The following is a 17,072-nucleotide window of genomic DNA, read 5'->3' as shown; positions in this document are numbered from 1 at the left end:
TCTAATATGCTGATTTGGTGCTCAAGAAACACTTATTATTATTATTAACAGTGTTGAAAACAGTTGTGATGTTAAATGGTTTGCAGAAACTCTGGTACACTTTTAAGGATTATTAATTAAAAGTTTAAAAGAACAGTATTTATTTTAAATAGAAATCTTTTGTAACATTATAAATGTCCTTTCTGCCACTTTTGATCAGTTTCATGTGTCCTTGCTAAATAAAAGTATTAATTTAATTAATAAAACCTTACTGGCCCCAAACGTTTAAACTATAACACAATTAATTCTATAGGTGGCATTTTTAATTATTAATATCTTTTGAAAATATTGTGCATGATATATGTCATTCATACTGAAAATATTTAAAGCGTTTTTTTAATTATATCCATCAGATGAATTTGTGCCATAATTCATGACATCAACAATAAAACATGGAAATTGTTTAAAATGTTGATTATTTATATCGCTGTCGTAAATGCATGCTTATAAAGTTAGTTTTGTATTGTGTAATTTACATTTAACATAGTTTAGGGACTGTTAGAACTTGTGACCCACCAGTTTTGGATTTTCACATTTACTTTATGAAAAGAAAATTGTATGCTAACATTTCTAATCAATACATTCTTCTTCTTTGTTTCCTTTCAGAAGAGAGCAAACCTCTCATTCACCCTCGCTAGACTCGATCCTCCGGTCCCTGAGACTGCTCTCCCAATTTCAAGCCCCAGCGTCTCCAGACTTCAGCCTGATGAGCAACCAGACCCCGATATCCAACCCAAACCCCTTCCCCAGCAGAGACTGTCCTCCAGGAAAGCTGTCACAAAGAGTCTAGAAACCCCTTCTGCCCAACCACAACATCACAAGCCAATCAGAACACAGGTCAGCATCCCAGAGACCACAGCAGATCACCACAGAGCGCAGACATCCTCTTCTCCATCTCCACAGACTTCTGATAGCACAGAGGAGCGGTGGCCGGCCCCTCACCATAAGAAAGACACAACAGTCAAAGAAAAGACTGAACATGAGAGACATGAGAAGAGTGCACCTTCAAGCCGAAAGAAAACATCTGAAAGGTAATTTATGTTTTGCATAATTGTTCAAATCAGACTGTGACCTAACCAGGCAAAACATGACAAGTAATCGTGATAATAATGTTTGATATTAAACATTTGCACATTCTTATCTTCATGTCCGTGTAGACATAGTGGTGAGCGAGGCAGCAGTGCAGGGAGGGTCAGGCATGCTAGGGGTCATGAAGGGGTCAGTCGCAAACCGGAGGAGCCGAGTGGAAAAAGCAGGTGGCAGGAAGAGGGTCAAAGTTCGGCACGAGGAGGACAGTCTGGAAATCGAGCACCACCACCTTCACCTATACATAATGCTCTGGGACAGGTTTGTGAGTTTGTTTTATGATGCACTACAAGTGTCTGAAGCTGTTGAACCCCAAGTTATTAATTTCATTAAATTATTAATCATTTAAAATGACACCTATATTATTATATTATATATCGCTTTTTAAAGAAATTAATGCTTTTATTCAGCAACAATGCATTAAATTGATCAAAAGTGACAGAAAAGACTTCTACATTCTAACAATTTTTTTTTTATTACAAATAAATGTAAAAAAATTACAAACAAACCCTTCTTTTAATCTTCCCATTCATAAAAAAATTCTGGAAAAAAAAAAAATCATGGTTTTCACAAAAATATTACGCAACACAACTGTTTTCAACATTGATAATAATAAGACATGTTTCTTGAGCAGCAATTTAGATAGACCGGCACAGATAGAGATAGGTAGATAGATAGATATTTTATTCATCCCTTCATGGAAATTCACTATGTTTATTTGTCATATTAGAATGATTTCTGAGAGATCATGTGACACTGAAGAGTGTTCAGCGTTGCATCACAGGAATAAATTACTTTTTAAAATATATTCAAATAAAAACAGGAATTTTAAAATGTCGTTTTTCACGATATTGCTGTTTTTAACTGTATTGATCAAATAAATGCAGCCTTCAGACTTATATAAAAAACATTACAAAATCTTACAATCCATTATTTCTTTTTTTACTTGTGAATCAAATCAGAAGAAAGTAAACACTGTCCTTGACATTGACAGGTTGTCTCTGAGGTGCTTTTTGCTGGGACAGATTCTCCAAGCCAGTGCAAGACTCCAAGTTCTTCAGATTCCCCAGTATATACACCACCTCCACCCCCACAGTCCCCTGTTGCCTCTTGTTCCGGTGTACAGCAACCCTTGGAGGTCATAGGTCAACTCATGCAGGATGCAGAAGGTAGGAAGACCTCATGCATTCCCTTTAAACTAGCTGTAAAACTGTATGACGACGTGTGATTAACAGGTCATGCAAGGGTCGAGTGTTTTAGCCTGAACGTGTTATAAATAGCAGGATTGACACTTCAGAGTGTGCTTAGAACAACAGAATGCATGTTTACCATTAATGTAGATGGAACTTATTCAAATTCTATATAGTGTACATTTTATATATATAAAATATTTTTTTCAAATAGTTTTATTCTAAATATGTTTTATTATTACATACATTTTATTATATGTTTTATTCATCTTTAAAAAAAAAAAATAGACTACTGTTAAAATGTTTGGGTTTGGCATTTTTGTATGTTTTTAAAATTAGTCTCTTATGCTTACCAAGGCTGCATTTCTTTGGTCAAAAATACAGTAAAAACAGTATTATTGTGAAATATTATTACAATTTGAATAATACATTTTCTATGTGGAGATAGACTTTTCGTAGTTAAAATTGATCAAATAATAACAATGTTAATTTTTTTAATTATTATTATTGTTTTATTTATAATTAATATATACAGTAGATATGCTATAGTGTTTTACACAGTGAAGTTACCACAGATCATTTTTATAATAACACGTATTACTCCACCTGTGCTGCTCCGGTGTGCTCAGAAACCGGGATTAAAAGTTCGGTTGGGGTCCATGAATAAGGTCCCATTTCCCCGTTCCACCGGGGGAATAACGGTGGGAGAACCCTTTCCCATGGGATACCGCTCACCGGAAGAGAAGGAGGCAAGTCAAAGTCCATGTTTCTTGGATGAATGTGAAATAATAACCACTAAATCGACTAATACTGCTTCAGAAAATTCAGAGTGTATGACTAGTTGGTTATTATGTTGAAGTCTATCCTGTTATGCAACAGAAAGCAGGAAAAGTGTTGCTCTCTAGGTTAGTAGGAGGTTTAAATAGCTTGAGGAAAACACCGCCCCTTTACATGAGCTCTTCCTCTAAACAAATGCCAGAAATAAGTGGACTGATGATGGTGCTGTCAGAGATCTGAGATAGTTAATCGTGGAGCGCGATGCCAAAAGTGTTATTAAAGCGGCATTTGTTGTTATGGAATGCCAGTGACAGGAGTGGGATTTAACCCCTCGTTTTATTCCCATGATGAAAGCATCCCCTTATGTAATATTTCAGTTGGGAACACGATGGTCCCCATTCAAATGGTCCCAATCCCTGTCACCACCTTGGCTGTTTTATATTAAGCAAAGAGTGATACTCAGAAACCGAATGTGCTACTTACTATTCAATGTCAAAGGGTGGTATGTGTAATATGGTGAGGTGTCCGTCTATAAATAAATTGGAAAGTGCAAACTGCTCTGGTCATATTTATCCACATGACACAGCACATGCGGACATTTAACGTAAATTACGTATTCTATTTCCAGATTACAATATAGCATCTAGGCCTATACGATTATATAGTACAAACGATTAATCGCCATTAATCGCATCCAAAATAAAAGTTTTTGTTTACATTATAAATGTGTGTGCTGTGTAGCCTATATTTATTATGTATATATAAATACACACACATAGGCTACAGTATATCTTTTGAAAATATTTACATGCATATAATTTATATAAAAATATTTATTATATAAACAATATATATATATACATGCATGTGTGTAGGCTATTACTAAATATACACAGTACACGCATAATGTAAACAAAAACTTTTATTTTGGATGCGATCAATCACTTGACAGACATTGTATAGCCTACCATAAATAAATAAATATATATACCCATACCCACACACACATAAAAAAAACGCATTTGCTTGAGGAACCTGCTCACCTGCGTTCCTCTACAAGTTTCTGTAACGGACGGTAGAGCAATAAAAAATAAGTATTGATAGCCCTTGCTGGAGTATCATTCACTTTATTGGACATTGTATTTCACAAATATATCACGAAAAATAGATTTTGCTTTAATAGTTTTTTGTAATATTGTAATTAGTTTGCCTAATAGTGGCGCCAAGACAATTTGGTCACGCGACGACAAATTCTTTACAGAAATTTCTTTAAAAGACTTCAACGTCCACCTAGATAAACCTCAGGCTGCAGACTTCCACACTCTGCTTCCCTCTTGATCTCAAGCGAGTGTTAACTGCGGCTACTCACAAATCAGGCAACCAACTGGACCTTATTTACACACGACACTGCTCCACTGATCATGTACTGGTTACTCCACTGCACACTTCGGATCACTTCCTCCTCCACAGATCATTTTTATAATAACACGTATTACTCCACCTGTGCTGCTCCGGTGTGCTCAGAAACCGGGATTAAAAGTTCGGTTGGGGTCCATGAATAAGGTCCCATTTCCCCGTTCCACCGGGGGAATAACGGTGGGAGAACCCTTTCCCATGGGATACCGCTCACCGGAAGAGAAGGAGGCAAGTCAAAGTCCATGTTTCTTGGATGAATGTGAAATAATAACCACTAAATCGACTAATACTGCTTCAGAAAATTCAGAGTGTATGACTAGTTGGTTATTATGTTGAAGTCTATCCTGTTATGCAACAGAAAGCAGGAAAAGTGTTGCTCTCTAGGTTAGTAGGAGGTTTAAATAGCTTGAGGAAAACACCGCCCCTTTACATGAGCTCTTCCTTTAAACAAATGCCAGAAATAAGTGGACTGATGATGGTGCTGTCAGAGATCTGAGATAGTTAATCGTGGAGCGCGATGCCAAAAGTGTTATTAAAGCGGCATTTGTTGTTATGGAATGCCAGTGACAGGAGTGGGATTTAACCCCTCGTTTTATTCCCATGATGAAAGCATCCCCTTATGTAATATTTCAGTTGGGAACACGATGGTCCCCATTCAAATGGTCCCAATCCCTGTCACCACCTTGGCTGTTTTATATTAAGCAAAGAGTGATACTCAGAAACCGAATGTGCTACTTACTATTCAATGTCAAAGGGTGGTATGTGTAATATGGTGAGGTGTCCGTCTATAAATAAATTGGAAAGTGCAAACCGCTCTGGTCATATTTATCCACATGACACAGCACATGCGGACATTTAACGTAAATTACATATTCTATTTCCAGATTACAATATAGCATCTAGGCCTATACGATTATATAGTACAAACGATTAATCGCCATTAATCGCATCCAAAATAAAAGTTTTTGTTTACATTATAAATGTGTGTGCTGTGTAGCCTATATTTATTATGTATATATAAATACACACACATAGGCTACAGTATATCTTTTGAAAATATTTACATGCATATAATTTATATAAAAATATTTATTATATAAACAATATATATATATACATGCATGTGTGTAGGCTATTACTAAATATACACAGTACACGCATAATGTAAACAAAAACTTTTATTTTGGATGCGATCAATCACTTGACAGACATTGTATAGCCTACCATAAATAAATAAATATATATACCCATACCCACACACACATAAAAAAAACGCATTTGCTTGAGGAACCTGCTCACCTGCGTTCCTCTACAAGTTTCTGTAACGGACGGTAGAGCAATAAAAAATAAGTATTGATAGCCCTTGCTGGAGTATCATTCACTTTATTGGACATTGTATTTCACAAATATATCACGAAAAATAGATTTTGCTTTAATAGTTTTTTGTAATATTGTAATTAGTTTGCCTAATAGTGGCGCCAAGACAATTTGGTCACGCGACGACAAATTCTTTACAGAAATTTCTTTAAAAGACTTCAACGTCCACCTAGATAAACCTCAGGCTGCAGACTTCCACACTCTGCTTCCCTCTTGATCTCAAGCGAGTGTTAACTGCGGCTACTCACAAATCAGGCAACCAACTGGACCTTATTTACACACGACACTGCTCCACTGATCATGTACTGGTTACTCCACTGCACACTTCGGATCACTTCCTCCTCACTCTTAACCTCAACATGGTTCCTGACACAACACATACCCCTCCACATGTCATCTTTCAACGTAACCTACATTCTCTCTCACCCTCCCGGCTATCTGCTATGGTTTCATCTTCGCTTCCTCCTCCTAAACAGTTAGCATCTCTTGATGTTAACAGTGCTACTGATACTTTCTGCTCCACTCTTACGTCTTGTTTAGACACTGTCTGCCCCTTGTCTTCCAGGCCAGCTCGTACCACCTCTTCTGCCCCTTGGCTGTCTGATGCTCTCCGTGAGCATCCTTCTAAGCTCAGAGCTGCAGAAAGAGTATGGCGCAAATCACAAAATCCTACTGACCTTAATGTATATTGATCATTCCTCTCTTCATTCTCTGCTAATGTCTCCACTGCTAAAAGGACATAATATCACAACAAAATAACATAACATAATTTGACTAACTCTCGCATGCTCTTTAAAACATTTTCCTCCCTCCTTTGTCCTCCTCCTCCCCCTCCTTCATCAACTCTTAACAGCTGACGACTTTGCCACATTCTTCATTAATAAAATTACAAACCTCCATGCACAATTCTCCACACCACAAACTGTCAAACACATCTTACCAGCAAACATACACTCATTCACATCATTTTCTTCACTCTCTGAGACAGAAATCTCCATACTCATCCTTTCTAATCATCCTACTACTTGTCCTCTTGATCCTATTCCATCTCATCTCCTTCAAGCCATTTCTCCTGCTGTTGTACCTGCACTCACTCACATCGGTAACACATCCGTTCACACTGGTGTTTTTCCCTCAATGTTTAAACAGGCTTGAATAACCCCAATCCTTAATAAACCCACTCTTAACCCATCTCTTTTAGAGAACTACAGACCGGTTTCCCTTCTACCTTTCATTGCAAAAACACTTGAACTAGTTGTGACCAAATCGCAACATCTAGCTACTGGGGTGCCTCAGGGCTCAGTTCTTGGACCACTTCTCTTCTCTGTCTACATGGCATCACTAGGTTCTGTCATTCAGAAACATGGCTTTTCATATCACCGCTATGCTGATGACACTCAACTCTACCTATCAGTCCATCCTGATGATCCGACGATAGCTGCTCGCATCTGAGCATGTCTAACAAACATTTCTTGTTGGATGACGGACCATCACCTTCAACTCAACCTGGCTAAGACAGAACTGCTTGTGGTTCCATCAAACCCATCACTTCATCACAATTTCACCATCCAGTTAGGCTCATCAACCATAACTCCTTCAAAAACAGCTAGAAACCTTGGAGTTGTGATTGATTGATAAGCTAAATTTCTCAGACCACATTGCTAAAACTGCCCGGTACTGCAGATTTGCTTTATACACGAAAATTTTTTAGGAAGATCAGGCCCTTTCTTTCAGAACATGCAACACGACTCCTTGTTAAAGCTGTTGTTCTATCCAGGCTGGACTATAGCAATGCTCTCTTGGCAGGTCTTCCAGCCCCTTCTATCAAAGGTTTTTTTTTTTTTATAAATACCTTGCTACGTTTACTGCGTTACCGAGACTTGTCATGTGCGGTGCACTTACATATTGTTGCTCTTTTGTTAGTTTTGATTGCTTCTATTGTCCTCATTTGTAAGTCCTCAAATGTAAAAATGTAGAAAATCAAATAACAAAAATCACTGCTGTTTGACTCAATATAGTATAGTTCCTGGCATATAGGCCTATGATCCCTTGTGAAAACTGGTTCATCTTTGGTTTATTGTCTGCTGCTTGTTGCCAGAGAAGTAATTTTTTCCACATATGCACCTGCACAAGCTACATGGAAGGGTTTTGTATTGAAATTAAACATGCAATTATAGTCCATTTAATATTACCTTTATTAATTTAACATGAGGCTCATGTCTGTTTCAGAGTCTGAAATAGTAGTATTTTGCTATATTGAGCAGGCACACCCGCTGCCAGTCATTGGCATTTTCTATCTTAGTGTTAATGAGAAATGTGGTTGGCAGGCATTAAGAAATGCATGATGCCATATCGCTTTTGGTCTGTTTATCAAGTAACATGTTTAATGCTATTGCATAATGTGAAATCTAGACCATAAACACATCTAATTAAAAAGTCTGATATAGCATGGGAGATGTCTTCCAGTAAGAAGGTGGCAAAATCTACACATTTTGACATGTCTGTTCGAAGGTTTTAAATCAGGGAAATGTCCTGTCAAAGGAATGATGGGATTTATAATTATATTTTTATATCACACCAAACACATTGTCCTACTGCTGACCTCCAACAGAATAATTCCCAACTCATGTCTAAAGACATCTACTATAGCTTACAGCTCAGAAAATACAGGTATCCTCTGGCCTTTGGATTTAAATCATGACAAATGTATTGGCAGAACTGCAAGTCATTGGGGCTGAGGATATCATGTCCTTCTGCTGTTGCCATCCGCTGGTAACAGAAGCAGAACTTTCTGTCCGTGCACTGGCTATAGGTGGCTAAAAACAGCCCCCATGAAGATCCACGAGGAGCTTAGCGTGCACTCAAAAGTTGGATCGAATTTCATAATAGGCGCCTGTAAGGGGTTACACATGAGACAGAGGCTTCATGCGTCGATATTACAGAGTCTGGTATGCAGCAGGTTTAAAATAATTGCAAGCTGTTGATTAGTAAGCAACAGAACAAGGGGACTCGTCAATCATGTGGATTTTTCTAGAGCCCTGTTGACTTTTTCAGGCTTTTGTTTTCCGTTCACAAGTTCTAAAAAATGGCAAATGGTTGGATGACAAAGGAACATGGATTACACTCTTAGTTTACAAAATAAACATCTGTATAAAGGAAAATGTATATTTTAGTTTTTTTTTTCCCAACAGATTTAAATATTCATGTAGTTTCTGAATTAATGAGGTACTGAAAGATGCATGCACAATAATTATAATACAATTACAAAAATACTGTTTACATTATTTTAGATGGAGTTATCATATCACACCACAGGACATAAACAAGGTAAACATTTTGACACATTTTTTCCCTTAGTTATATTCCTATTTGTGGCATCCACACAAATAGGTACATTAAGTAAAAACTTATTTTTGGCTTGTTACTTAAATCGAATCTATTATGCAAATATATAAACATGTTAAACATGAAAAATCATAAGCATATTAAAAAACATTTTTAATAGTTAAAATACTTAATACACAAAATCTCAATTTTCTATCACACCACTGAACTAAATAAACATGAAATGAAAATGAATATTTAAGAGGTAAAAGTCTCCCTGTTAACTTGAAAAAGCTCTACTATTATATATAATACCTATATGTATATAGTTAATTTTAACATGTTTGCCTGTTAATGCCGAAAATCTTATTTTTTTGTCACCCTACTAAATAGAATATTAGAAACTTTTTATATTTAATTAGTGCTGTCAAATGATTAATCACGATTAATTGCATCCAAAATAAGTTTGTTTACATAATGTGTGTACTGTTTATTTATTATGTATTTATAAATACACACACATACAGTATATATTTTGAAAATATTTACATGTATATATTTATATAATTATATATAAATGTTTAATATATAAACATAGCATATTTTGCTTAAATATATACATGCATGTGTTTGTATTTATATATACACACTCATATAGTATGTAAACAAAAACTTTTATTTTGGATGCGATTAACTGTTTGACAGCACTATATTTATATATATTTAAAATATTTACATTTTATTTAAATAGTTAATTTCCATATGTTTCTGTATTTAGCAGTTCATGATAAGGAAATGACACTGCAGAACATTTTTCCGATTTTATTTCAAATTGTGCAAAACACAATTTTATATTTATGGACAAAATATGTGGTTTTTACTGTCCACCCAAATGATTAATACATAGCAGAAAAAAAATGAATGGCCTTTTTCTTTGCGAACAATAATATCACATGTCATATCAACTCAGATTTCAGACTTTATTTTGGATGGACCTGCCTGGTCCGGAGATCATTTTTGTCATACATTCTTTTCAATGCACTGACAGAGATCAGAGTTAACAATATGAATGTGTGATCTCAAATATAACAAACATCTCAACTCAAACTAAAGAAAGAAGGAACAGGAAATAAGTAGTAGTAGTAGTGCTGGAAATGAACTCTTGCTATTTAGCATGGTGCATCCGTGTCCACATTATCTCACTCAATCAACAAACGATTTCATCAGTTCACAAAATACCACAACTCCCAGACAGATCCAGTTTATCTTCTATGTGACGACAGCAGTAAAATGAGCCAAGGAGCATCTTGTCGATGGGAGGAGAAAAATAGCGAGAATAAAAAAGCAGAGGTATTGTAATGCAGCAGATGTGATCAGGCTGTGCCGAGGGGAATGGTGAAGGAGAGGTAATCTCCCACCTCACCCCACTGGGCTCTGAAATGCTGAAATATGGTGATCCACGTCGTCAGCACGGCCACCCACACTATGAGCCCCAGAGCCGACTTCTTTACATCTGTGGAGGCCAGAAGAAACGGGATCCGTTACATCCTAGACATCACAAACTGTAACTAATATACATCAGTCATTTCACGGACAGCATAGTGAACTGTGAACTCTGTTAAACCTATGAAGTCTACTGTATCATATTTGATATGCAAATTTCCAAGTTATGAGCATGATCAAGACTTAAAAGCTGAAAAACCTGATTTACACAAAGCCTACTGTCGTCTGATTGATAGTTTATAGCAAATATAAGGCCTTTTAGTGTAATTCTAAAAATGTCCACTGCACTGTCAGGTTGTGGACATGGATTTTTATAGAGTAAACTTAAGAATAACTTCTATATTGATAGTTATATTTTAAGTGTACATGATTATCCATTTCATTATCCATTATTTCTTAGTAAAATCAATAAAAACTAGAGCTTTGATCATAAAACTAAACAATTAAATATAATATTACAAAGACATATTAATGGTAGATATAGTACGACAACTGACCATTTTATGCCGTAGTCTGCAATACTGTTATAAAGATCGCATTTACAAGCTATGAGAATTTCATCTTTTTGGCCATATAAATATCAGCAACTGCACCAAATTAGATTTTTTTTTTAGCTCAATTTTAGCCTTTGAATAAAATTGAGGCACTTTTTCCCCCCTCCGAGTGTGAGCTCCATATTCTCACTTTATTATATGATCCATAAAAGCCTGATGTATCAAAAATGATACTCAAGAAAAAACAATTTACAAACGTTTTTCAGATTTGTTCTATTAGATTGTCTAAAAAATTCAATAACATTTAATAAAAAAAATAGAGATTTTATTATTTCATATATCAGACTTTATAGGGTTAACTAACTACAAAGCACAAATACAATATATAATAATAAAAAATATCAACAACTAAAATTCATTTACTTGTAATATATTACCCCCAACACTGCTGCTATGTAAATCTACTCCGAACATTTGTGCACACTGCACAGTAAACAGCAAAGACGTTCCCTCCAGACTTTACACCGACTCCGAAATAGAATTTAGTCTGTGTAGGCAGATTCTTTTCACATTTTAAACCAGATTGTGGGAAGAATTGCAAGGAAGAATATCAAGGTCAAGGTCATTTATATAGCACCTTAAAAGCGCACACTGCACAGTAAACAGCAAAGACGTTCCCTCCAGACTTTACACCGACTCCGAAATAGAATTTAGTCTGTGTAGGCAGATTCTTTTCACATTTTAAACCAGATTGTGGGAAGAATTGCAAGGAAGAATATCAAGGTCAAGGTCATTTATATAGCACCTTAAAAGCAACAAGTGCTGACCAAGGTGCTGCACAACCAAACTCAACTAACAAAAGCATTAAGACAATATACAATTTGAAATAATTAAATAATGCAAGAAGTAATGCAAAACATCACCAAACAAAGAAAAAAGGAAAAGTATTTTCAAGTTAAGCAAAAGCCTGAGAAAAAAGATATGTTTTAAGAGATGATTTAAAAGAAGTTAACGTAGGGGGTGATCTGATGGATAAAGGCAAAGTGTTCCGGAGTGTAGGACCAAGAACTGAAAAAGCTCTGTTTTCTTTAGATTTTAAACGAAATTTTGGGACAATCAATAACTTCTGAGAAGACGATCTAAGCGTTCTCACAGGAGAATAGAAATGGAGAAGATCTGAAATGTAAGTTGGGGCAAGACCATGAAGTGCTTTAAAAACTAAAACCTTAAAATCAACTCTGAATTGAACAGGTAACCAGTGAAGTGAAGCTAACACATATGCTCCCTCTTTTTTGTCCCGGTCAAAAATCGAGCAGCAGCATTCTGTACCAACTGTAAACGTGATCGTGAAGACTGGTTAACTCCAGCATAAAGAGCGTTACAGTAATCCAGCCTTGTTGGATCAATGAACGCATGAATAACAACCTCTAAATCATTAAAACGGAGAAAACTTTTCAGCTTGCGAAGCCCCTTAACCTGCAAAAAACTGGCTCTGACTACAGAGTTAATCTGTTTGTCAAATTTCAATTCAGGATCAAAAATGACTCCCAGATTTTGAACCTATATCACCCGCAACAATGTGGTAGAGGTAGTGAGTCATCACGTGTGTTCGGTCACATACTCACATGATTTTATTTGGGGTTGCTCGGTGTACGTCGGTTTTAAAAACGCTTCTCTGAAAAACCACAGAACGTTCACCAACCAGAGGAAAGGGAGAAAAGCGAAGCCACCTGAGGAACAAATCAGCACAATGAAGAAAACAACAACAACTTGTGTACAGAAAACACATCCCATTCTGTCATGATGTCCCATTGTCTCAACATACCCAGGTAGTATCTTCTACTGAGGCCAAGCTTCTCCTCATTCGGAATCCGTTCAAGGTTCATAATGTTTCCTATAAAGAAAACACTTGATAAATCCATCCATCCATCCACAGGTATCCTCAATATGCTGCAACATTGCTGCCATCTACACTAAACAGTACTGCCATAATACATGATAGCTACAATGAAATTAGGATTACTGCAAAACATCATGCATTAAAACCGCCATCACAGCTTTGTCACATAATCAAATCATCTAGGCAGAATAAAAAAAATGATAACACTGCTTGGGGAACAGTGTAAATGATTAAAGAATTCAAATGGAAATCATGCTACTCTACACCTCAGTCAAAACAGCGTTACTGGACTGCAAGCGAACAATAACTGGTTGCTTACGGCAGACCGTCTGCTCTAAAACCTTACTCGAATCGTTTGTTTTATTAAAGGAGGGTGGATACCTTAAAAGCCGAGCTCAGGCGAGAAAACGGAGGGTTTAACACAACAAAGGCGAGGGGAAAATAACTTTTATGGTTCCGCTTCCTGATGAAAACTATGACGTGACGTCACTGCATGGTGGTGGATTATGGGTAATGGAGTTTTCAGGGACAGGCGTGAATCGATAGAATCGATTTGCTTCTGTAAATATGTCTAATCCCTTATTTTATTTTTATTTCTAGTTTATATACCTACATGCATTAGTAATCCATTTTGCACTACATGCTTTTTATATATTATTATTATTATTACTATTGTTATTATTCTTTTTCTTTCTGTTAATACATGTGTACTATTTGTAAGTAGTCCAGCTGCAATTGCTTTGGCAATACAAATGTATAATTTTTTTGTCATGCCAGTAAAGCACTCTTAAATTGAAATTGAATTGAAATTGACTGGCATTCATCATAGGTTGTATTTAACCCTTGCGTGAATGCCACAAAAACACATTTTTTTAAAATAAAAAAATAATTATAAAATTTACAAAATTACAAAATCATATTATTTTCATTACAATTCACCACTAATTATCTTTGCAGATGTTTAATTTTAATTGCCTTTATGTTCGCAGTATTTTTTGACAGTTTTGCTGTAACAAATACTACAATTCAATCATTTTTAAATCAGCATAAATTAAAGTCAGTTCGCCAAGTACTGCCATCATATAAATAAATAGCTAATAATAATAAGTCTAATTTCATATTTAATAAATTGTATTTAAAAGCTAAATGGTATATTATTTATTTTTGCATTACAGTAATTCACATGTGCATGAACAATTTGCTTAATGCTCATTAATATACTCAAAATCCATTGAAATAAATATTTGACTAAATGTTAAAATAATAAATGTGCATTAAGGGAAAAAGATTCTGATATAATACGGAGATGCAAGCATGAAGGCTCCGGGGGTTTTTTTTCTTTCATTTTGTCCATTGAAAGAGTTTAAATCACTGAAATGTCCAAACAAATGAATAAAATGAATTATACTGGCATTATTATGCAGCAGTAATCATAACGCCTTACTTCTGACCTCAAGAACCATAAATATTTTCCAGTTTTATTTTATGTAAACAATTAAAATAATAAATAATATAAGAAATTATATACACACACACACACACACACACACACATATATATAGTATAAATAATAAATATATTGTATATTTAAATAAGTAAATGAATAAGTCAAAAGTGTTCATGCATTACACATGAATTACATTTTATTGTATTATATATTTTGACATGATATAAAATTGTAAAAATAATATTCATATAATAATAACAATAATAAATAATAATAATAATATAATAAAAATATTATCAGCCAAAAAAAAAAAAGATATTCAATCTTTGTCTTGACATCTTCACACTTCCTTCTCAGCCTACACGTCCCATAGTGCACCGGGCGTCCACCCCCCCTCCCATTCAGCGCTTTCCCTCTTTTCGCAGCCTGAGTTTCTCTCTATCGGTGTTGTTGTTAATGCGATGATGGCGGCAGCGGGATGCGGATCAGCAACCGCGGCTGCCATTGTGGGCGCAGGCGGCGTGGGCGCGGCGCGGGGTCGCTTCCCCGGTCGGCCTTGGTCGTCGCGGAGCCGTTTGAGTTCGGAGAAGCGATGGCAGCTCGGCTTCATATAATAATAACAATAATAAATAATAATATAATAAAAATATTATCAGCCAAAAAAAAAAAGATATTCAATCTTTGTCTTGACATCTTCACACTTCCTTCTCAGCCTACACGTCCCATAGTGCACCGGGCGTCCACCCCCCCTCCCATTCAGCGCTTTCCCTCTTCTCGCAGCCTGAGTTTCTCTCTATCGGTGTTGTTGTTAATGCGATGATGGCGGCAGCGGGATGCGGATCAGCAACCGCGGCTGCCATTGTGGGCGCAGGCGGCGTGGGCGCGGCGCGGGGTCGCTTCCCCGGTCGGCCTTGGTCGTCGCGGAGCCGTTTGAGTTCGGAGAAGCGATGGCAGCTCGGCCGCTCTGGGACAGATCTAGACGAGATCTCCTCCAACGGAGGCCCGAGGCCCACCTGCCTGGTGCTCGCGCCGAGCGAGGACCAGTCTCACTTGCGCCTTCTCGGGCTTGAGGCGAGCTACAAGAGCCTGGGAGAGGCTGGATACAGCTCGAGTGGGAGCGAAGAGGTGAGTGCATGTGCCGAAGTGTCGTTTCTCACACCAGTATTCAAATGCACCAGAGTGCGCTTGTTTTACGTGACTGGGTTTCGTAGGAAGCAATAAGAAGAATACACGTAGCGCGAGCGCAGTGTCTGCCGTATAGCGTTTCATTAAAACATGGAGAGAGAGGGAGGGGGCAATTACTGTAGCATTGTAGCTTACAGCAGCAGAATGAGGGTCAGAGATAATGCAGTTTTTTAATTCATACAGTTATAAGTTGCATATAAACGCCACTGTATGCGTTATCGGATTCTTTTTGGACATGCATATTGTTTTTATTTCTATGCATGCACCAGTTGCAACACCCAGTTTGCTGGACTTGATTCTTGTGACAGATTGCTGATAAGAGCATTCAGTGCTGGATCACCTGCAGTGAAGGACAATGATATTAGTTTGATGCTTAGAGAGAATAGGCTTGAGACAATGAATCTGCATATGTAAACAGTGACTTTATCAATGCAAAGCTAACATTACCTTTTACTGTGTTACTTAGGTTTTATCCTAACATGTCAGCCTAAATCCAGTGAATTTTTTATTTAACATGTATCTTTTTTCCATGGTGATGCATATTATCCTCTCTGTAGTCAGTGTTTCTAAATTCCCTTGTGTGTTAGCAACAAATGGTGTAAATGCATATTTTTATTGCATAAATATGTGGAAATAAAAGCCGGCATGTTTTATTTTGTCTGTCTTTCTATATATTTAGAATTGACTAAGTGTAATATTTTATTAAATGCTTTTCTGGTTATTCGTCAGTCATAACCATCATTAACTGCTTTTGCGGTTCTATAAATATTCACAATGACATCATCATCCTGTTCAGATGTGAAGCTAAGTTTGTGACGGTGAGGACATTTTCCCACCGTTTAATCGACGTGTGACAACACCGATAATACCGGTATCACCGCGGTGGCGTTCCCTCTTTTCCTCGCGTTCCTTCGCTTTTAAATAGCTTGTAAAAGCGCCGTGCGCATTTTACTTTCACTTTCGAATTAGCGGCAATTCGGAGTCAATTGCTTGATGCAACAACAAAATACAACGTCAAACTCACTTTTGCGTATATATAAAACATAGAGCTTTTATTAACAAAACAAATAAAAATACACCATGCTATAGAGCAGGTTATGCCTAATATAAAAAAGCAAATAACTTGCATAAAGTTTAAATACCGTATTGGCCCGAATATAAGACGACCGCCCTTTTTCCAGATGTATCTTTTGGAAAAAGGCTTTTTAAAAACCGAATCTTGTTTTTTCTCAGTAAAACACATTTTGTCTTCAATTATTTTCATATTGCATATTTTTCCTATTTTAATTTTTGTTTTGAAAGTATGGTAAAAACTGGTAAAATGTACCAGCAAT

The 17,072-nt window shown here is 36.5% G+C and overlaps 2 protein-coding genes and 1 long non-coding RNA gene across 6 annotated transcripts in view; 1 reads left to right on the top strand and 2 right to left on the bottom strand.

The window, feature by feature from the left end:
* LOC107585724 (uncharacterized) overlaps positions 1-17,072 on the bottom strand; it is a 22,389-nt gene that overhangs the window by 4,476 nt on the left and 841 nt on the right. The window contains exon 2 of the long non-coding RNA XR_001609283.1: positions 8,469-8,476. This is a non-coding gene — a long non-coding RNA (uncharacterized lncRNA). The remainder of the gene's footprint in view (positions 1-8,468; positions 8,477-17,072) is intronic.
* On the bottom strand, positions 10,370-13,621 carry LOC107585723 (gamma-secretase subunit PEN-2-like). Of its 4 annotated transcripts, none has more exons than XM_016272865.1 (4): positions 13,426-13,621; positions 13,032-13,100; positions 12,832-12,936; positions 10,370-10,722 (listed from the first exon to the last, which is right to left on the bottom strand). In XM_016272865.1, the coding sequence occupies exons 2-4, from the start codon at positions 13,090-13,092 to the stop codon at positions 10,583-10,585; spliced, it is 306 nt and encodes a 101-aa protein (XP_016128351.1). In that variant the 5' UTR covers positions 13,093-13,100; positions 13,426-13,621; the 3' UTR covers positions 10,370-10,582. The 4 variants fall into 4 exon arrangements, with proteins under 4 accessions (XP_016128351.1, XP_016128352.1, XP_016128349.1 ...); XM_016272866.1 differs by having other exon boundaries at positions 13,453-13,621; XM_016272863.1 differs by having other exon boundaries at positions 13,488-13,612.
* The window catches only part of LOC107585719 (histone-lysine N-methyltransferase 2B-like), a 41,568-nt gene continuing 39,784 nt past the window's right edge, over positions 15,289-17,072 (top strand). The window contains exon 1 of the mRNA XM_016272859.1: positions 15,289-15,678. Coding sequence (XP_016128345.1) covers positions 15,370-15,678 — 309 coding nt within the window. The 5' untranslated portion in view covers positions 15,289-15,369. The remainder of the gene's footprint in view (positions 15,679-17,072) is intronic.

This window comes from Sinocyclocheilus grahami, unplaced genomic scaffold (assembly GCF_001515645.1).
Source record: "Sinocyclocheilus grahami isolate Dianchi unplaced genomic scaffold, SAMN03320097.WGS_v1.1 scaffold74.1, whole genome shotgun sequence".
Classification (NCBI taxonomy): domain Eukaryota; kingdom Metazoa; phylum Chordata; class Actinopteri; order Cypriniformes; family Cyprinidae; genus Sinocyclocheilus; species Sinocyclocheilus grahami.
The sequence above is the reverse complement of the archived record's forward strand: the minus strand, read 5'-3'. Positions and strand labels throughout refer to the sequence as shown.